The following is a 21,507-nucleotide window of genomic DNA, read 5'->3' as shown; positions in this document are numbered from 1 at the left end:
AAATAGTTCACCTTGCATTCATCAGGACAGAATTGCAAGAATACCAAATTTCAGAGGAATCAACGACTTCTGACTGGTGATAACACGGTTTGGAGCTGGATGAACACAGCAGGCCAAGCAGCATCAGGGGAGCAGGAAAGCTTGACATTTCGGGTCGGGACCCTTCTTCAGAAATGGCGGAGGGGAGGGGAGGAGGATTCTGAAATAAATAGGGAGACAGGGGGAGGTGGATAGAAGATGGATAAAGGAGAAGATAGGGTGAGAGGAGACAGACAGGTCAAAGAGGTGGGGTTAGAGCCAGTGAAGGTGAATATAGGTGGGGAGTTGGGTGGGGGGTATATCAGTCCAGGGAGAATGGACATGTCAGCGGGGCAGAATGAGGTTAGTGGGTAAGGGGATGGAGGTGGGGCTTGAGGTGGGAGGAATGGTTAGGGAGGCAGGGACTAGCTGGGCTGGTTTTGGCATGTAGTCGGCGGAGGGGAGATTTTGAAGCTTGTGAAATCCACTGGCCTCTTGGCGGCTCATGGCAGTCTCTCGGCTCGGCGTGCAGATAGATCCTGCCCGGGATCCTGAGGCACTGGGAGATATTGGAGAGATGGTAGTTTTAGCAGTAGTGACCATATCTGCAGTGCTGGTGAGAACAGGCAGCCGAGGTCTCCCAGAGACCACAGTATGTGGAGAACTCAAAGACTATTGAACTTTTATTTTCCTGGTTTAAACTACAAAAGACTTTAATGTAACCTACTGGCTTATTTCTTTATTTTTCCACTGTTCTATGAAGTAACGCTTAACTTTTATCTTTTGCGTCTCTTACTACTTTGGACCTAAGCTATTTTTGTACCCAGCTACCATGGGACCTAAGATTGTGCTGTGTGCGATAACATTATACACTGCTCACTGTACTCCTGTACTCCAGTATTTGAGTACACTTGACAATAAATATCTCAAATCTAAATCTACTGCAAGAAAAGAGCATTCTCACTGGTTGGCAAGGGATTTGCCCTTTACTAACAAATCAGCAGCCTCTTTACATGTAATACAGACCATGTTTCTGTCAAAGACCTGGTGTTTTTGTGATTGTGTCCTGATGAGGGGAATATTGGCACAATTTGTAAATCAATAATCTACTTCTGTACTGTCAAGTGACTATTTTAGTCAATGTTCCTGTGATCTATCCACCTCAACATGTGGGATCATTTTAATCCATTCAGTCCACCCATTAAACATTCAGACAAGGTGATTATTGTCTATACGTCTTTGTTCACAGAGAAGCAAGACTCGTTTCTTGGCTTTTCTTTCTGAGCTGCTTCAACTTGGTCACATCCTCCTGATTCCACAGGGTGGAAGGAAAGAAAAGCTTTGCATTGACGTGGAATGTAGGCGAGATTGAAACATTACTGAGAGAATAAATAATCTGGAGACAATCCACCCCCACACCATTTGTGGGAGCCTGCTGCAGGCAAATCGGCTGCCACATGCCCCACGCATCTGAAAGCGTCAGCACTTCCCAGGCACTTGGCTGATGTGGTGAAAGGCGCTATATAAATGCAGTTCCTCTCTTTATTTCTGGGGAAGGACCCACATGTTTTTGCTGCATCGCTCGGATGTGAGAGTGGGCTAGATGTTGCCACGGAAACTGGCTGCTTGCAGCTAGGGCTGGTTAAAATGGGGCTATTCTGAATATGGCTGCCTATGATGCTTCTCGATCACCGAGGCTGGGGTACTGCAGCTGAACTTGAGGGGGTGCTGCAATATTAAAAGGGCTTTATGATAACATTCATATTTTAAAAAATATATACTTTGTTCATAAATCATATATATATATGTATATACATACATCGTCACTAAAGCGGCTTGGTTATCTACGTTAACATGTGAAGAAAGCAAACAAACACAGGAACAAAAGCAGAAGTTGCTGGAAAAGCTCAGCAGGTCTGGCAGCATCTGTGAAGAAAAGAATCAGAGTTAACATTTCAGGTTCGGTAATTTCTGAAGAAGGTTCCCAACCCAAAACATCAACTTTCCTGCTCCCCTGATGCTGCCTGGCCTGCTGTTTTCCTCCAGCTCCACACTGTGTTATCCCTTCCTCAGACCAAACCTGAAACGTTAACTCAGATGTTTTTCTTCACAGATGCTGAGCTTTTCCAGCAACTTCAGTTTTTGTTCCTGATTTACAGCATCTGCAGCTCTTGCAGTTTTTGAACAAATGTTGGATTTTGACTATATCCAACAAACAACTTAAAGGCATCTCCTCCTTGCACAAGATTATGTTTACATGCATTTGAGGTACAGGGAGGGCCTGTTAACTGAACGGACCCCCATTTAACTTCAGTAGAAAGACAGTGTTCTTTCCCCACTGAGCCTTGGCTTTAAGATAACATTCATTTCGGCAGCAAAGGCCCGCAACTCACATTCCTTCGAGATTAATGGATCCATCATCGCCTCTTTCAAATGCCATCTGTTTTCTATAAAGGTGAGTAATATGGGGGAACTGCTACTGAGCAGCCTGAGCAAATATCAAGCTCTCAGCTCTTTAATCTCTCCCGTTACTGGGTGTTTTTGACTGTATCAGCGCGGCATCAGGGAGGCTAACAACAGCTTTAATAAATGGCCATCAGCCTCAGTTATAGCAACAAACAACACAAAGCATTGAAGGTGGCTCAGGAGTTGGACCGCAGGTGCAAGGCGAATGGTATGTCAACGTCTACTGCAAGGAAGGACAAGACTGAGTCTGTAGCAAGGCTTTGATTAAAAAAAATGTGGAATTGTGGAAGATTTCCTGCTGCTTATTCAGACACTGTCTATAAATACGTAACAAAACATTTCAGGTCCGATAGAAAGTACGATGACAAAATCACATGTTTTCATTTGACCATCCAAGTGCAAAGTGGGACCATACGATCAGAAGCTATACCCACAGCAGAATGAGGTATCGAGGAGCTGGGGTGGTGCTTCAGTGTGAAGCCATCATCGCCCTACTGGACCATAGGTCTTCTCTCTCATTAGAGAGTGAGTCAGGATATGCAGAACGTCTCCAAAAGCAAACAGTGAGATTTCAAATCTTGTCATATCTCTTGGGCTTGAGAATAATCAAACTTTCCATTGTTTGCAAAAGTGGCAAAGAGGTAGAGACAGTGGCATCAGCTGATACAATGTAGAAGCACATTTAGGCCATTCAGCCCACTCTATCAAGTGGACCTCAGCCATAAGGCAAGGTTAAAACGTTCACTGTGACCTCAGTGAGTGCAGGAATCAAACAGATGCTATTGGCATCACTCTGCACCGCAAACCAACAATCCGGCCAACTGTGCTAACCAGTCCTGGCTGTCAGGCCCTCCGCCAAAACTCGGATGGTGACTTTTCCCCACTGTGCCTTGGTAGGGCTGCCCCAAAGTCAGAGTGCCCCTCAGCACCTAGTCCTGGAACCTACCAGCCTGCAACAGTTGGGAAAGAGCAACATTTTCCACTGGGCACCTGGGGTAAAAGCAGAAGTCAGGGTACAATGTGCGTTATCCACCCCAGGAGAACCATGTCTCAGATCATAGAACATAGAACAATATAGCGCAGAACAGGCCCTTCGGCCCTCGATGTTGCTGTGTACCAATCCAAGCCACTCCCCCTACACTATCCCATCATGGTCTCTGTGTTGCCAGAGCTTCACAGACACTGCACCTGGGAAAGTCTGTGTGAATGATTTAGATAGAGGAAGTAAAAGGAAACTATTTCCAATGGTCTGAGGGCCAGTGTGCAGATTTAAACTGATCGGGAAAAAGAGACAGAGGTGACAACAACATGTAACAAGCAGTTAGAATTTGAAAGGCAAATTTTAAAAGGGCAGTGAAAGTAGATTCAATAACAGTCTTTAAAAGTAAATAGGATAAGCTATTGAAGAAGAAACATCTATAGAGATATGAGACATGGTTGGGAGGCTGTAATAAATGAAATAACTCCACAGAGGCCACTATGTTGTCACCAACTCACCTTTTATTTACATGTGGAGCATCCTTGACACTAATTCAGCTTCCTTAGAGCCAGCTCTCAGAGTAAACAGAACCCCTAACACTCCTGCTTATATCTGTCAGCCAGGGCTCCCTGATTGGACCAGATTGACAGACCCAATCAGGGAATTCATATTCTATAAGGTCCACCTAGCTGACCTTGTTACAATCACTGCAGTGTGTTCTATCCTTTGTAGGGATGATATTAGATTCTATGTATACAAGAGCTTTGTTTATTGAACATTGTACAATTGTCTAAAATGTTCCCACGTTGTTTCTGCTCTTAGTTTTTAGATTGATTTTAGATCAGTTACCAGTCTCACATAATCAAGCACAGAACAATTGAGCAATGTGGGGGTGCTCTTGTAGTGTCCATACCTCTAAGCCTGGAGGACCAAGGTTCATGTCCTACCAACTCCAGAGGTAACAGCACCTCTGAACAGATTAATATCTTGGACAGTGTTGTAGGAGTGGGTGGACTGGATTGCCATCATGAAGGTAGGAGACGTGGTGGCCTCAAGGTATTATTACTGGACTGCTAATCCATAGACCCAGATAACATTCTGGGCACCCAGGTTCAAATCCTGCCAAGGCGGTTGGTGAAGTTTGAATTCAATAAATATCTGGAAATAACCATGAATCCATTGTCAATTGTTGAAACATCTGGTTCACTGAAGTCCTTTAGAGAAGGAAACCGCCATCCTCTCCTGGTCTGGCCTACATATGACTCCAGGCCCACAGCAATGTGGTTGACTCGTAACTGCCCTGTGGACAATCAGGGATTGGCAATAAATACTTGCCTGGCCAGCGATGCCCTCATCCTGTGAATGAATTTAAAAAAAGAATCCTGCAGATGCTGCAAGTCCAAAACTGACACCAAAAATGCTGGAGAAACTCAATAGGTCTGGCAGTGACTGTAGAGAGAGAAACAGAGTTAACGTTTCACATCTAATATGTCAGGTGGATTACTTGGACTGTTTTTTTGCAGGGTAGTACATTTAGTAAACCTCTTGATTGGTAAGTAATAACTATAGCTTAAATAACTATGTAAGATTTATTTATTTAGCAGTTGCTAAAGGGTTAGAAATGGCAGGGTGGTACATTTCTCCTCTGAGATGTGGCAAATGAGAGACAGTTTGAACATTTCTGACAAGTACATCTGCAGCAAGTGTGTCCACCCACAATTCCTGTCAGGCTGTATGGGTTAGCTGGAGCTGCAGTCGGTCCCATGTAGGAGTGTGAAGGAGGTGGGAAGCGTCAGAGACAGGACTTTCAGGGGCATAGGCAAATAGATGGGTGACCACGAGGAGGGTCAGACAGCCAGTGGAGGAGATCTCTGTGGCTGTCTGCCTCTCAAGCAACGATACTGTTTTAGACACCGTTGGGAAGATTGCCAATCAGGGCAGCCAGGATGTTGGCAACTGGCTCTGTCGTACAGCAGGCAGTGTCAAAATGCCGACGAGCAGTGGTAGTCGGGCTCTCTGTATTCAGGGGCGCAGATAGGCGCTTCTGTGGCTGCGAGCAAGACTCCAGTATGGTGTGTTGTCTCCTGGGTGCCAAGGTTGAAGACGTCTCTGAGCGGGCATGGGGCATTCTGAAGGGGGAGGGTGAACAGCCAGAGGCCCTGGCCCACAGTGGATTGAACAACATAGGCAGGACAGGAGATAAAGGAATTCAGGGAGCTAGGCAGAAAGTTAAGAAGCAGAACCTCTAATAATGTGACTCAGCCTGTGCCACGTGCTGCTGAGGCTAGTAATAGGAAGATAGTACAGTGGGTTATATGGGTAAAGAGCTGGTGTAGGAGAGAGGGAATCAGGTATGTGCATCATTGGGATCTCTCCCAGAGCAGGTGGGACCTGTACAAAAAGGAAGGGCTATACTTAAACTGGACGGGCACTGACTTCCTGGCAGGAAAGTTTGCCAGTGCCACTCAGGAAGGGTTTAAACTAGAGCAGCACGGGGGAGGGAACTGGAACAGCAGGTCTGGATGCCAGGAGAAGGGAGAGATTAATGGGATGAACAGCAGGAGCCAGATGAATGAACAAGGCAGGACTGTGAAAGGTGTATGGAGAAATGATAAAACATTACTAAAGGACAGGATAGAGTGTACAGCCACATTTTATACAAATGCAAAGGCGTGTAAGCAACAAACTGAACGCGCCCAGCCACAGGTTCATATTAGAAACAGTGACAGCGTAGCTATTACAGAGACATAGCTACAGACGGCCAGGACCGGGGACTGACCAGACCGAGTTCGAAGGATTACAGGAGGGACAGAGAGGGTGGAGTAGCTTTACTGATTAAAAACAGAATCACTTTGATAGTGAGGGAGGGTGTAAAGAGAGGTTAGCACCCAGTGTAGACCTTAAGGGTGGAACTGAAGAACCATAAAGGAGCTAAAATCACAACAAGTATTATATGCAGACCACCTGGTAGCAACTCAGCAGAGCTAGATTGTGTAAATGTTGAAATTAGGCAGCTATGTATCAAAGGAACAGCGGTATTAATGGGGGATATTAATCTTAATATAGAGTGCAGAGACAGAAAACACCTGCCAGAAAGATTGTGAATTTCTAGAGTGTGTCCAGGATAGCTTCCTATCCTTCCTATAGCTTCCTATGGCAATAAGTCTTGGCTATGACAAGGGAAAAAGCAATATTAGATTGAGTAATGAATAATGAGCCTAATTTAATTTGTGACCTAGTTGTTCATGAACATTTAGCAAATAGTGGTCAGAACATGATTGGGTTTCATGTAGCATTTGTAAGAGATAAGCAAAGATGAGATACTAGAATTTTGGATTTAGGTGAAGACGCACCGAAATAGGATGAAGCAGAGACTGTTCATAGTAAACTGTGAAGCTTAAGTGCGAGTTCATTGAAATACAGACCAAGAAAGGATAGATCAGGGTATATTTTGAAAGGCACAGAGTTAAAGGCAGTGGACATCCAGTGAGATTTGGGGAGTTCAGGTGTTACATAGATAAGCTGCAGAGCTGGGCTGAGAGGTGGCAAATGGAGTTTAATGCAGACAAGTGTGAGGTGATGCACTTTGGTAGGAGTAACCGGAATGCAAAGTACAGGGCTAATGGTAAGATTCTTAGCAGTGTAGATGAGCAGAGAGATCTCGGTGTCCATGTACACAGATCCTTGAAAGTTGCCACCCAGGTTGACAGGGCTGTTAAGAAGGCATACAGCGTTTTAGCTTTTATTAATAGAGGGATCGAGTTCCGGAACCAAGAGGTTATGGTGAAGCTGTACAAAACTCTGGTGTGGCCGCTCTTGGAGTATTGTGTACAGTTCTGGTCACCGCATTATAAGAAGGATGTGGAATCTTTGGAAAGGGTGCAGAGGAGATTTACTAGGATGTTGCCTGGTATGGAGCTAAGGTCTTACGAGGAAAGGCTGAGGGACTTGAGGCTGTTTTCATTAGAGAGAAGAAGGTTGAGAGGTGACTTAATTGAAACATATAAAATAATCAGACAGTTAGATAGGGTGGATAGGGAGAGCCTTTTTCCTAGGATGGTGACGGCGAGCAGGAGGGGGCATAGCTTTAAATTGAGGGATGAAAGATATAGGACAGATGTCAGAGGTAGTTTCTTTACTCAGAGAGTAGTAAGGGAATGGAACGCTTTGCCTGCAACAGTAGTAGATTCGCCAACTTTAGATACATTTAAGCCGTCATTGGACGAGCATATGGACGTACATGGAATAGTGTAGGTTAGATGGGCTTCATATCGGTATGACAGGTCGGCACAACATCGAGGGCCGAAGGGCCTGTACTGTGCTGTAATGTTCTATGTTCTATGTGTATAGCTCTTTAAACTGTCACGAACAGATGCAGAAAATAGTCAAGAAGGCTGGTGGAATGTTGGCCTTTGCATCTAAGAGGCTGGTGTATAGGGATTACAGATGTTATACTGCAGTTATACAAAACCTTGGCTAGACCCCACTTACAGCAGATCTGGGACCATACCTTAGGAAGGATACTTTAGCCCTGGAGGGAGATCAACACAGGTTTACAAGGAAGATACTGGACTTGAGTGGGTAAGTTATGAGAAGAGAATTGACAAATTAGGCCTTTATTCTCGAGCAAGTAGAAGGTTAAGAGTGATCTAATTGAGGCCTTCAGGGTATTAACAGGGAAAGACAGGTCAGATAGAAGGTAAATTATTCCCACTGGTTGAAGATTCTGGAACCAGGGGGCATCATCTAGGAGTTAGGGCCGGGCCATTCAGGAGAGGTGTTCGAAAGCACTTCAAAATGCAAACAGCAAGGGAGGTTTGGAACTCTCTTCCTCAAATAGTGGCTGATGCTAATTCAATTGTTAACATTGAATCTGAGATAGACAATTTTTTATTAAGCAAAGGGTATCAAGGGATATGGGCCCAAGGCAGGCAGATGGACTTCGGCCACAGATCAGGTCTGATCTTATCAAAAGGCGGAGCAGACTCAATGGGCTGAATGGCCTACTGCTGTTCCTGCGGACTGGATTGCTGTTGTTTGAAAGAATTTCTGAAGACTCAATGGTCTTTAAAGACTCCTTTTGCAGCCCCCCCACACCCTCTCCAGGGGATGGGCAATAAATTCTGGCCCAGCTTGTGATGCCCACATCCCATGAAGGAACAAAAAATATCGTCTGATTCTGTATTTGAACCAGATTGGAGTTGTTTGTGATTTATTACGCAGCATGCCGGCAGCTGTAAAGCCTTCTGTTGCTTGGTGAAATCATCACAAACTTCCCTTTCCTTAGACTGGGCTCTGTTAAGACAAAAACAACTTGCCTTTATTATCAAAGAAAAGTTTAGACCAGTTGGAGGTATTAGGTTTGAACTTTCAGATGAAACATTTCTTTTCGAACCCCGCCGCCTGAAGGCACATCTAACCTCACCGTTACCATGGATAGGTCAAAGAGATTGAAATTCCAATGCTATTCACACCTGATCTGATCCACATCAACCATCTCACCAGACTTTCCCATTCCCAACCTGGAGCAATGGATAGTAATGGTGGTCACTCCAATATCCCTCCATTATACGGCCAACCAGATGTCCTTCCCACTTTTACCCCTGTGATTTGTGTTTTAAAACACCTTCCTTGGCCCGCTAAGACCCAGATGGAGCTTTGAAACCAGAACTCCTGGTTTAGAAGCAGGAACGGTACCCACTGCACCATGAAAGCTCCTATGAACAATGGGCTTTATTGGATGTAAAGCATTATGAGTTGTCAAAAGCACCATGTAAATGTAAATCTTTCTTCTTTCTGTCACTGACGTTGACATGGTTCCCTGCATTGCTTCAGCACCTGATTCATTCACTGGCATCTTTACATAACTTCTGTTTGTAAATAAAATCTGAGCTCTGAATGACAGCTTCCTGTCAGTGTGGCTACGTGCACATGTGTGTGTGAGTGTGTGTGTGTGTGACTGTGTGTGCACGTGTGTCTGTCTGTATGTGTCTGTATGTGTGTGTCTGTGTGTGCATGAGTGTGTGTGTGTACGTGTCTCTGTGTGCATGAGTGTGTCTGTGTGTGCGTGAGTGTGTGTGTGTGTGTGTGTATGTGTCTCTGTGTGCGTGTGAGCGTATGTGTGGGAGAGTGTGTGTGTGTATCTGTCTGTGTATGAGTGCGTGTGCACACTTGTGTGTGCATGTGTGTCTGTCTGTATGTGTCTGTATGTGTGTGTCAGTGTGTCCATGTGTATGAATGTCTGTGTGTATGTGTGTCTGCATGTGTCTCTGTGTGCGTGAGTGTGTCTGTGTGTGCATGAGTGTGTGTGTGTGTGTGTATATGTGTCTCCGTGTGCGTGTGAGCGTGCGTGTGTGTGAGAGAGTGTGCGTGTGTATCTGTCTGTGTACGAGTGTGTGTGTGTGTGTGTGTGTGTGCATGTGTGTATGCCTATCTGTATGTCTGTGCGTGTGTGTCTGTGTGTGTGTTTGAGTGCATGCATATGTGTGTGTGTGACTGTGTGTGTGTATGTGTGTACATGTGAGTGAGTGTGCGTGTGTGTGTGTGTGCATATGTGTGTGTGCGTGTGTGTGTATGTGTGTACGTGTGAGTGAGTGTGTGTGTGTGTGTGTACGTGAGACTGTGTGTGTATGTCTGTCTGTGCGTGTGAATGAGTGTGTGGGTGTGAGTGAGCGTATGCGTGCAAATGTGTGTGTGTGAGTGAGCGTGTGTGTGTGTGTATGTGTGAATGAGTGTGTGAGTGTGTGTGTGTGTGTGTGAGCATGCGTGTGCATATATGTGTGTGTGTGCACGTGTGTGAGTGTGCGTGTGTGTGTGCGTGTGCACGTGTGTGAGAGTGCGCATGTGTGTGATTGTGCGTGTATGTATGTATGTGTGTGCGTGTATGTGTGTGTCAGGTCAAAGACATATATCACTATAAAATGAGTAAGTAAAGTCAGCATACCCCAGTAGATTATGGGGCTGCTCTCTAATAAGAGAAGTGATGGGTGATGGTTGAATCTGCAGTAGACCATGTCTCAGGTGAGGGGGGAGTTGAGGAGACTTCTTCATAGTTGCTTCAGCTGGTGAATTGCGCAAATGTTGTTGGCATCACTGTGCAACATAAATTAGTTGTCCAGTCAACTGGTCCCCAACAGGTTCTGTTAGCTCTGGGAACTGGGCAGCAGGTCCACAACGCAGAGTGATGTCAACAGCACTGATTCAATTTCTGCTTCAGGCGGGCACTCTCTGGTCATCCCACTTTCTTGCCCCTTGCCTGAGAGCATGGTGGTCCTTAGCTTTAGCTTACCACCAGTAATCTCTCTCTCTTTCATGGGAGAGCAGCCCTGTGGGGCAACAGGGAGGAGTGAATACGTTTACAGGAAAAGGACACAGTTTAAGAAATAAATTGAAACATTGAAGTAAGAGCTGTTTTTCATCACTTGTGGGGAGAAATTCCAGCAACACATGGAGAGGAAATGTTGCTCACAGGAAGCGAGAGCTACTACCTTATAATCACAGAAATCCGAAAGTGTGGAAGCAGGCCATTCAGCCCATACTGACCCTCCAAAGAACAGCCCACTCCCCCACCCTATCCTTGCATTTCCTGTTGCCAATCCACCCCAGGACAATTAGCCACGGCCAATCACCTCACCTATCATCTTGGGTCTGTGGGAGGAAACCGGAGCACCTGAAGGAAACCCACACAGACACAGGGAGAACATGCAGGCTCCACCCAGACAGTCACCCAAGGGTGGAATTGAACCCGGGTCCCTGATGCTGTGAGGCAGCAGTGCCACCTACTAAGCCAGCTTACCCCTTATAGCTCACAGAGTTATGCAAAGGAACAAAGCCATTCAGCCCATAAGCATCCTCACTGACTATCTGACCTCTTGCCATTTCTTTGACCATTGCATTCTGCCTCCACTACACACTCAGGGAGTGTCTTCTCCATCCCTCGCAGAGGGAGAAATACTTTATCTTCTCTCGTGTCTCCTTCTTTCATGAACTCAGTTGATTCTGCACCCTCTCATTCACAGGTTACCCTGCTCAGATCCCTCCCTCATGATTTCAAACACTTTTTACAAAGTGCACTCTCAGCTTTCCCTCCTCCAAGAGAAATAGTGTCACATTCTCCAATGCATCGTCATCACAGCAGATCATTGACACCGGACTGTTTAAATTAAATTGATGCAAATTTGCATCAGGGAGTAAATTAAAACAGTTCTTTGGTAGGATTGACTGCTTCCCAAAATGTACTGTTCATTTGTCAGTCTCTGTTATTAAAATTCTCATTAGAAATTTATATATGTAAAACAAACCTTGCTGTTTTAATGGGGATTTTTGTACATGCTTTAAAAATGACTTTGAGAAGCATCGAAATGTGTGGGTTTTATTTATTAATGCTTACCGTTTTCTATGAATGAATCCATTCTTCCGGAGCTAGGCTCTGCAGAGAGGCCACTGTGAGCTCTTTGTGACTCTTGTATCTGTGACACTAGTCATTATTCGCCTTAAAACATAAAAATAATTACCCAATTTCTCAAGAGCCTGCCTCCAGGATTAAGAGACCCTGTGGTTGATTATGAAGGGTTGGGGGGGGGGGAAAGGCAGACAATTGGTTTGACGTTTCAAGGATCAGTGCTGTCTTGATGGGCTGATTGGCCTCTGTCTGCATTGTGGCAGCTTTGTGGTTCTTTTAACCAGGGCTGCTCAGATTTTTTTTTTTAAATTGTGAATCAACCTGTTCAATGATGTTACTACACACCCCTGGAGCAGGTTGGACTTCACCCAGGTCTCCTGGCTCAGAGGCGAGGACATTCAACAGGGTCTGCCGCAGAAAGGCATCAGGATCAGTAACACATGCGCCAGCTTCTTGTTCCGAGTGAAGGTATTGTGTAAGGGCTTTAGGACCCAGGAGCAGCCTTGTGATGATGTCACCAAGTTGTTTCCCAGTGGACCTAAATAGCACAGCATAGGTGGGGACAGATAGATCGATAGATAGGTAAGCTGTGTAAATAGGTAGATAGATACACAGACAGATAGATAGATAGGTAAGCTGGGTAGATAGATAGACAGATAGACAGATAGATAGATAAATAGATAGATAAGATGGGTAGATATATGTAGATAGATAGATGGATGGATGGATTGATGGATGGATGAAAAGACAATGTGTTAAACAATAAAAATCTGTAGATTGGAGCCCAGTATCTCAGAGAGTACCAGCTATAGTTAAAGTTAGGAATTAACATTCAGTAAACAGAATTCCAAAGAAGCCTAACCTTTACAGTGTTCCTGTCCCTGTCTGCTCCTTGACCAGTCTGCCTTGAATTAAAAATGTTTAGACTGGTCATAAACCCACACGACAAAGTGGAATGAGCATATGCATGTAATTGTAATAGCACGCCGATTGGCTAGGGGAGTTGCAGAGATGATGAGCTGTGTAGCAAATTCAAACACAGATGGCACAGAGTAAGAGACAGCGCGATTCACAAATTGGGAGCATAATTTTTAAAATGCAGCTTGTGGCCACAGAGAGTTAAGGTGAACCCTTTAAAGAGAATTTGGATAAATGCATTTCATCCTCAGTCCTTCTGTGCTCCTTAGATTCAATGGAATAGGGAGAAAGTTCATGTGGATCATAAAGTTACAGTAGAGCACATGGACTCTGGGTAAGAGTGCAGTATCAAGACAGTCAGCAAGGCCTCTTCTTCCTCAGGAGGCTAAGGAAATGCAACGTGTCCATAAGGACCCTCACCAACCTTTACAGATGTACCATAGGAAACTTCCTATCTGGGTGCATAATGGCCTAGGACGGCAACTGCTCTGCCCAGGGCCGTGAGAAACTACAGAAAGTTGCAAACACAGCCCAGTCACGCAAGGCAATCTCCCATCCATGGACAACGCGGTGTAGAGCTTGATGAATACAGCGGGCCAAGCAGCATCAGAGGAGCAAGACCATTTTGGGTCAAGACCCTTCTTCAGAAATGGGGACGGGAAGGATTCTGAAACAAATAGGGAGAGAGGGGGAGACGGATAGAAGATGGATAAAGGAGAAGATAGGTGGAAAGGAGACAGACAGGTCAAAGAGGCGGGTTTGAAGCCAGTAAAGGTGAATGTAGGTGGGGGGTTAGGGAGGGGTTAGGTCAGTCCAGGTAGGCCGGACAGGTCAAGGAGGCAGGATGAGGTTAGTGGGTAGGAGATGGGGGTGGGGCTTGAGGTGGGAGGAATGGTTAGGGAGACGGGGACGAGCTGGGCTGGTTTTGGCATGTGGTCGGGGGAAGGGGAGATTTTGAAGCTTGTGAAGTCCACATTGATGCCCTTGGGCTGCAGAGTTCCCAAGCGAAATATGAGATGCTGTTCCTGCAGCTTTTGGGTGGCAATATTGTGGCACTGCAGGAGGCTCAGGATGGACATGCCGTCCAAGGAGTGGGAGGGGGAGTTGAAATCGTTCACGACTGGGAGGTGCAGTTGTTTGTTGTGAACTGAGCGGAGGCGTTCAGTAAAGCAGACCCCAAGCCTCCGCTTGGTTTCCCTGATGTCGAAGAGGCCACATCTGGAACAGCAGTTACAGTATACCACATTAGCAGATGTGCAGGTGAACATGGGGCGTGGGATGGGGGTGAGGGGGGAGGTGTAGGGGCAAGTGTAGCACTTCCTGCGGTTGCAGGGGAAAGTGCCAGGGGTGGTGGGGCTGGAGGGGAGTGTGGGGCGGAAAAGGGAGTCACGGAGAGATGGAGAGAGTGGTCTCTCCAGAAGACAGATAAGGGTGGAGAGGGAAAAATGTGTTTGGTGGTGGGGTCAGATTGCAGATGGCGCAAGTGTCGGAGGATGATGCGCTGAATTCGGAGGTTGGTGGGGTGGTATGTGAGGACGAGAGGGATTCTATTTTGATTGTTATTGCGGGGAGGGGGTGTGAGGGATGAGTTGTGGGAAATGCAAAAGACACGGTTGAGGGAAGTCGAGGGGAAGTTGCGGTCCTTGAAAAACGAGGACTCCCCACCTACATTCACCTTTACTGGCTCCATCCCCGCCTCTTTGACCTGTCTGTCTCCTCTCCACCTATCTTCTCCTCTATCCATCTTCCATCTGCCTCCCCCTCTCTCCTTACTTATTTCAGAGCCTCCTCTCCCTCCCCCATTTCTGATGAAGGGTCTCGATCCTAAACGTCAGCTTTCCTGCTCCTCTGATGCTGCTTGGCCTGCTTTGTTCATCCAGCTCCACACCTTGTTATCTCAGATTCTCCAGAATCGGCAGTTCCTACTATCTCAGTAATTAACAAGGTAAGTGGAATTTTGGCCTTTACTGTTCAGTTTAAAAATAGGAACATTCTTGACACAATTATACAGTGTGTTGATAGGGCCCCCTGGAATACTGTGTACAGTTTTGATCCCTGTATTTAAGAAAGGATATGCTTGCATTGGAGACACTTCAAAAAAGATTCAATAGGCTGATTCCCGGGATGAAGGGATTGCCTTATTAAGAACAGCTAAACAGGTTCGGCCTTTATTCACTAGAGTTGAGAAGAATGAGGGGTGATCTTATTGAAACGTACAGGATTCTGAGGAGGATTAACAGGGTAAATGTTGAGAGAAGATTATAGGAGAAATCTCAGGGGGATACAGAATAAAGGGGACACTCATTTCGAACTGGGATGTGAAGGAATTTCTTCTCCCAGAGACAAGTGAATGTCTGAGATTCTCTACCCCAGAGAGCTGTGGAGTATTTGAAGAGGAGGTAGATAGGTTTTTGAAATAGTCGGGATTTTGAGGGTTGTGGGGAGCTGGCAGGAAAGAGGAGTGGAGACCTGGGGCAGATCAGCCATGATTTTGTTGAATGGTAGGGCAGGCTTGAGGGGCTGAAACGGCTATTCCATCCCTAATTCCTCACATGCTCATCACTTTCATTCAAGTAAGGATTCAATTTGGAGCTGCATCTGTGGGACAGACAACCATCTGATTGTCCACTCTTTTGTTAGATAACCCTCTGAGACATTGCTCATAGGCAGTTTGTAGTGTGCTGGTCATTCCTGAAGGTGGCTCTATCTCCCTGCAAGTGTCATAAGAATGGTTATGACAATTGGATGGTGATGGACGTCAGGGTGTATCAGTCATTTGAAGGAAGGATGGACTGGTTGGCAAGAGTGACAGATATACATAATGGAAACTGTATTATATATGTCATCCCATTTGTTCTCTGATGTGGAGACAAAGTTATCGTGGAACCATGTTGAAGGGGAACAGGGGAACAACCTTAGTATCCTGGCTGGATATTCATAGAATTATCTTAGAATCACCACAGCATGGAAACAGGCCCCTCGGCCCAATACTGACCCTCACATCATCCCATCCAGACCCAGACCCATATAACATACCTAATCCACACATCCCTGAACACTATGGGGCAATTTAGCATGGCCATTTCACCCAACCTGCACATCTTTGGACTGTGTGAGGAAACCAGAGCACCTGAAAGAAACCCGCACGGACACAGGGAGAACGTGCAAACTCCACACAGACACTCACCCGAAGGTGGAATTGAACCCGTGTCCCTAGTGAGGTAAAGCAGCAATACTAACCACTGAGCCACCCTAAATTTTCTAATCTACCTGTTCAGAGATGTTATTACACAATCTATAACCGTTTGGGCTTGAAACTGGGCCTCCAAGTTCAGAGGTTGGGACAGTATCATTGCGCCATGAAGCTCTGACTAATATTTTTTCCTCTAACATATGTCACGAGGAACCAATTATCTGCTTGTCTTTTTTTATTATTATTAACTGATTTTTCTAGTCAATGTGTTCAGAAGTGTTGTGACACACCTGTGGGGCAGATGGGACTTGAACCCAGGCATTCCAGTCCATGCTACCGCACCACAAGAACCCCTAGAGTGACCTATTTGTTATTATGTTGCTATTTGTGAGGGCTTGTTTTGAGTGGATTGGCTGCTGCATTTCCTACGTGACTCCAGTGATTGCACTTCAAAATGTACTTCATTGGGCTGCAAGCTCTTTGACGATGGCGTGAGGATGTGAGGTACAAATTCATTTTCTTGCACAGGTAATTGCTGGTATTGGTAAGTTGTTAAAAACTGAAAAGCAAGCCACGGTGATTTGATGGTGGGAAAGTTGTGATAACACTTCTGGATATATAAAAAGAAGTAAATTCAGATTTTTCTTTCCTCTATAATCCCCTTGAGGGGCACATTCCACAGCATCAGTCCCAACAATAGCACGCAAAACTGTTTAGCTAATAGTTTAAAAATAATCATTTGATATTTCCATCTCCTTGAGTTTGTTTATAGAGGGATGGGGGGGTGAATGTTAACCTATTGGAACCCATTGAGTCCGTCACTCATTTGTGTCCTCAGAGAATAGCATCCCATGCTATCCGTTCCTCCTTGGTTGCTTGCTTGAGGCAACTGCAAAGGAGCACATTCAGAGCTTTTATTTTTAAATTTCGGAACTATATTTTATTCAATTAAAATATCTTCATGTACATGCATAGTCACTGAAGCAGTACGGTACTATACTCTGTGATATGAAGGAACAAACAAACATTGGAAATGAAAGCAGAAATTGCTGGAAAAGCTCAGCAGGTCTCACAGCATCTGTGGAGAGAAATCAGAGTTAACTTTTTGGGTCTGGTGACCCTTCCACAGAGCTCTGAGTTCAGGTTCTGAGGAAGGGTCATTCGACCTAAACTGTTGACTCTGATTTCTCTCCACAGATGCTGCCAGACCTGCTGAGCTTTTCCAGCAATTTCTGCTTTCATTTTGATTTACAGCATCCAGAGTTCTTTTCAGTTTTTAAGCAAACATTGGAATTTGGCTCTATCCAACAAACAAGCAAGAGCATTTCTACTTTTATGTGGTTATATTTGAGGCTTTGGTAGGGTCCGATAACTGAACGGATCCACATTTACCTTCAGCAGGAAGACCTCAGACTGTGGTCTTTCCCCACTGCACCCTGGCAGCAGCTGTCCCAAGCTTTAGTGCATCCCTCAGCACACAGTCCTGGATGTTGGAATGTGCCAGTCTGCAACACTCAGTCAAGGTCAACTCCTTGCTCTGGAAGACCAACAAGTTTCGGGCAGACCGAAGACCATCTTTCACCAGGCTGATGGTCCTCCAGGTGCAGTTGCTATTTGTCTCAGTGTGTGTCCCGGGGACCAGAATGTCGAGCGCAGAGTCCTGTATCACAGAGCTTCTCAACAAAAAAAAATCGCTGCATCTTTCTCCAGACTCCATTTGCAAAGTCACATTCCAGAAGGAGGTGTGTGACAGTCTTTAGCCCCCACCGCAGCCACCTCGAGGGCAGTGTGCGGTGGCACAGACCGACCAGACGCACAAGAAGGATCTCACAGGTGGTGACCTTCTCACCACCAGCCAGTGAGCACTTTTGCTAGCTCTTCCTCATTTGCAGCAGTTGGCAGTTTGCCATCGGAGCTGTGCTGACCTCTCTGTAACCGCACCTATGTCAATGTGGGGCAAATAAAGGAAAAGGGGTGCATTCCAATTCTCCAGGATTGTCCTGCACTCTCTGGAATTGAACATCAATCTGTGTTAGATTGGTCAGTGGACATCAGGACTGTGTTATTGTTTGCAACCCTGGAGAAAAATTGCAGCATATCTAAAAAAGGTCTGCTTACAAAGCATTCACTTTACTTCAAACACACATTCCCCCTCAAATACTTCTTTCATTCAAACACATAATCCCTCCAACACTCACTCTCTCCAACACTTACTCTCCCAAACGCTCACTCCCTCAAACACTCCCTATAACACTCTCACCCTCAAACATACATCCCCAAAACACACACTCTCTCCAACATTCACTCTCCCCAAAACTCACTCCCTCAAACACTCACTCTCTCCAACACTCACTCTCCCAAATACTTACTCCCTCCAACACACACCCTAAAACACTCACTTCCTCAAACTCAAGCTTTCCACAAACACTCACTTTGTCCAAATTTCCACTTTCCAGCTGAACATACATCTGATGCAAATCTGCCGAAAGCACCTAATCTTTCCCTACTCTTGCCTCTCATTCAGAAAATCACTCAGGCCTGTGTGGTTGTAATCTAGCCCTGCTCGCCATTCTATAGAGCAATGACAGAACACTGCATTGTCATACACTCCCATTTTCAGGTGACCATGATGTGGAGGTACCGGTGTTGAACTGGGGTGGACAAAATCAAAGGTCACATGCCACTAGGTTATAGTCCAACAGGTTTATTTAAAATCACAAGCTTTTGGAGCGCTAATCCTTTGCCAGGTGAAAGCTTGTAATTTTAAAGAAAACTTTTGGACTATAACCTGGTGTGGAGCTGGAAAAGCACAGCAGGTCGGGGAGCATCTGAGGAGCGGGAAAGTCAATGTTTTGGGCCGAAACACTTTGTCAACTGCAGCATCTTCAGTCCTTACTGTCTCCAGGGCTGTAACCTGGTGTCGTGTGACTTCTCACTTTTTCTCTGAGGTGAGACACTGATCTGTAGGCCCCGTCTGCCCTCTCAGGTGGGTAATGTAGGCTGTACGTCACGATTGAAGGGGGAGCAGGAATTTTCCCTCTGAGAGTGCTGGCGAAAACAGATTTCCCCTCACCCAAAAAAAAATCCCTGAGGCAGATGACTCCAGTTGATCCCAGGTGGCAACTTGTGGGATCTTACTGTGCACAATTTAGATGCCATGTGATTGCTGTAAGTGTAAGGGCAGAGGTTTCACAGAGAGGCTCAGCAGACAGTTAATGCTTCGCCAGCATTGTTTTTTTAAAAGACTCATTTTATTCCTCAAACTCTTATTCAACTTAAACTCAACCCTGAACTCCGCCCCGCCCCCTTCCCCGGGTATGCAGATTAGGTGCGCCATGCATTATGGGAGCGCCTGCGTCGAGGGGCGAAAACTGATTTTAAAGTGAGAATATTGCCAAGATATTGGGCTTTACGGCTGGTAAAACTCATGTCTGACAACGTACAGGCAACTATAGCGCATGCGGTTTCTAGGGCGGGTCAACCTTACTTAAAAATGCATTGCTTGTCCTTGGTTCGGAGCCGCGGAGCGGCAGTCGCCATCGTCAGTGAGGTATATCCTTACCTGTTACTCCGTAAGGAGTCGCAGAACGTGATGAATGGAGTGTATGAGCTGGTGATTAACTGGTGCTCCCACCTCTGAGGGACTAACAACTCCTCAGAGGCCATTCTGATTTCTACTGACGATATATGGTGTAGCGACGGCTTTCAGATCGGTGCTTGTGCTTTAATGATATGAGTTACACAGAGGGTCTGAAGGATTCCTCAGAGCAGTAGCTGTTGGAGAAGTTCGGCCCATCTGAGAAATCATAGTTAACGTTTAAAGTCCGCTGACCCTTCCTCACGACATGACTTACTTACGTGCTAATGTGGTATGCTGCATCCGCTGTCCGTGTTGTGGCCTCCTCTACATCAGGGTAACCTACATCAGCCCCCAGGCTGCTTTGCGGAACACCTACACTTGGTTCGTACTAAACAACTGCACTTCACAGGCGCGAACCATTTCAACTCCCCCTCCTATTCTGCAGATGACATGTCCATCCTGGGCCTCCTGCAGTGCCACCACGATGCCACCCGAAGATTGCAGGAACAGCACCTCATGTTCCACACATTGGTATTAATGTGGACTTCCCAAGTGTCAAAATCTCCCCACCCACCACTGCATCCCAAAACCAGCCCAGCTTGACCCCACCTCCCTATTCTGTCCTTCCTCCCACCTATCCCCACCTCCAGCACCGCCCCCATCTCCTACCTACCAACCTCATCCCACTCCCTTGACATGTCCATCCTCCCTGGACTGACCTATCTCCTCCCTAACTCCTCACTTACACTCTCCTTACTGGCTCCATCCCTGTCTCTTTGACCAGTCTGCCTCCTCTCCTCTCCACCTATCTTCTCCTTTATCCATCTTCCATCCGCCTCCCCCTCTTTCCCTACTTATTTCTGAAGAAGGGCCTAGGTCCAAAACATCAGCTTTCCTGCTCCTCTGACGCTGCTTGGCCTGCTGTTTTCATCCAGCTCTACATCTTGTTATCTCATGACTTATTTTCACTTGTGTGTTACTTTAGACAGTACTGCAGCTGATGATTCACATGTTTCATTTTACCCATGGCTGGCTGAGTATTTCTATTGCTCAATGTCCAAATTCTGATGTACTTCTGCTTTCAAATGGGAGGCGATGGCCTCGTGGTATTATTGCTGCGCTGTTAACCCAGAGAATCAGGTAATGTTCTGGGTACTTGGTTTGATTCCCACTAAAGCAAATGACGGAATTTGAATTTAATAAAAATCTGGAATTAAGAGTCTAATGATGACCACAAAATCATTCTCAATTGTTGGGGAAAAACTCATCTGGTTCACTAATGTCATTTAGGGAGTCAAGCTGCCATCCTTACCTGATCTGGCCTACATATGACTCCAGACCCACAGCAATGTGGCTGGCGCTCAGGAATGGGCAATGTATATACTGACCCAGCTAGTGAAGCCCTCATGCCATGCATGAACTTAAAAAAAACCTTCAGCCTATCCCCAATCTTTATTGTTTCTGTCTCCACCACCATGTCGCCTGGTGCCCCCAGTTGAGGATCAATGTGATTTTTAAATTTCCTTCCTCCAGTTCCACAAACATCTGAGGTATTTGTTGGTATCTTGGCTGGGCACCCTCAATTTTGATTCTTCTACTGTCACCCATGCCTTCAACTGCCTGTGACCTGAACTCAGAATCTCCCTCCCTAACTCACCTGCCCCTTTTCTGAAGAAGGGTTGAGGCCTGAAATGTCAGCTTTCCTGCTCCTCTGATGCTGCTTGGCCTGCTGTGTTCCTCCAGCTCTACACCTTGTTATCTCTGCCCCTTTAAAATGCTCCTTAATGCCTTTCTCTCCTTGTTTTATCCTAGCATGACTCAGTGTCCTGTTTTGCTTGATCAATGGTGCTGTGTGGATGGAAATTGTTGTTCTGTAAGTGCAGTGGAACAGAATAGCAATTTATCGTCACTCAAATGTATGAAAATATGGTGAGGTATGTAAACGTTACCAC

At 45.8% G+C, this 21,507-nt stretch overlaps 1 protein-coding gene and 1 non-coding gene across 7 annotated transcripts in view; both read left to right on the top strand.

Moving 5' to 3' along the window:
* The window catches only part of LOC125447146 (somatostatin receptor type 5-like), an 80,441-nt gene that overhangs the window by 45,254 nt on the left and 13,680 nt on the right, over positions 1-21,507 (top strand). The window contains exon 2 of one of the 6 annotated variants that reach the window (XM_059640466.1): positions 21,368-21,489. The exons of 3 other annotated variants lie outside the window; for them this stretch is intronic. Coding sequence is in view for 1 of the 3 variants with exons in the window: in XM_048521309.2 (XP_048377266.2) it covers positions 19,469-19,525 (57 nt within the window). In the remaining 2 variants the exon portion in view is untranslated. Of the gene's footprint in view, positions 1-19,318; positions 19,358-19,461; positions 19,526-21,367; positions 21,490-21,507 lie in introns of those variants that run through there. 2 more of the 6 variants (XM_048521315.2, XM_048521309.2) reach the window with 2 other exon arrangements.
* Positions 19,515-19,647, top strand: LOC125447335 (U8 small nucleolar RNA). Its single transcript, XR_007246542.1, has one exon. It is a non-coding gene; the product is annotated as a U8 small nucleolar RNA (small nucleolar RNA).

This window comes from Stegostoma tigrinum, chromosome 38 (genome assembly GCF_030684315.1).
Source record: "Stegostoma tigrinum isolate sSteTig4 chromosome 38, sSteTig4.hap1, whole genome shotgun sequence".
NCBI classification, from domain to species: domain Eukaryota; kingdom Metazoa; phylum Chordata; class Chondrichthyes; order Orectolobiformes; family Stegostomatidae; genus Stegostoma; species Stegostoma tigrinum.
This window is presented reverse-complemented; position numbering and strand designations above follow the sequence as displayed.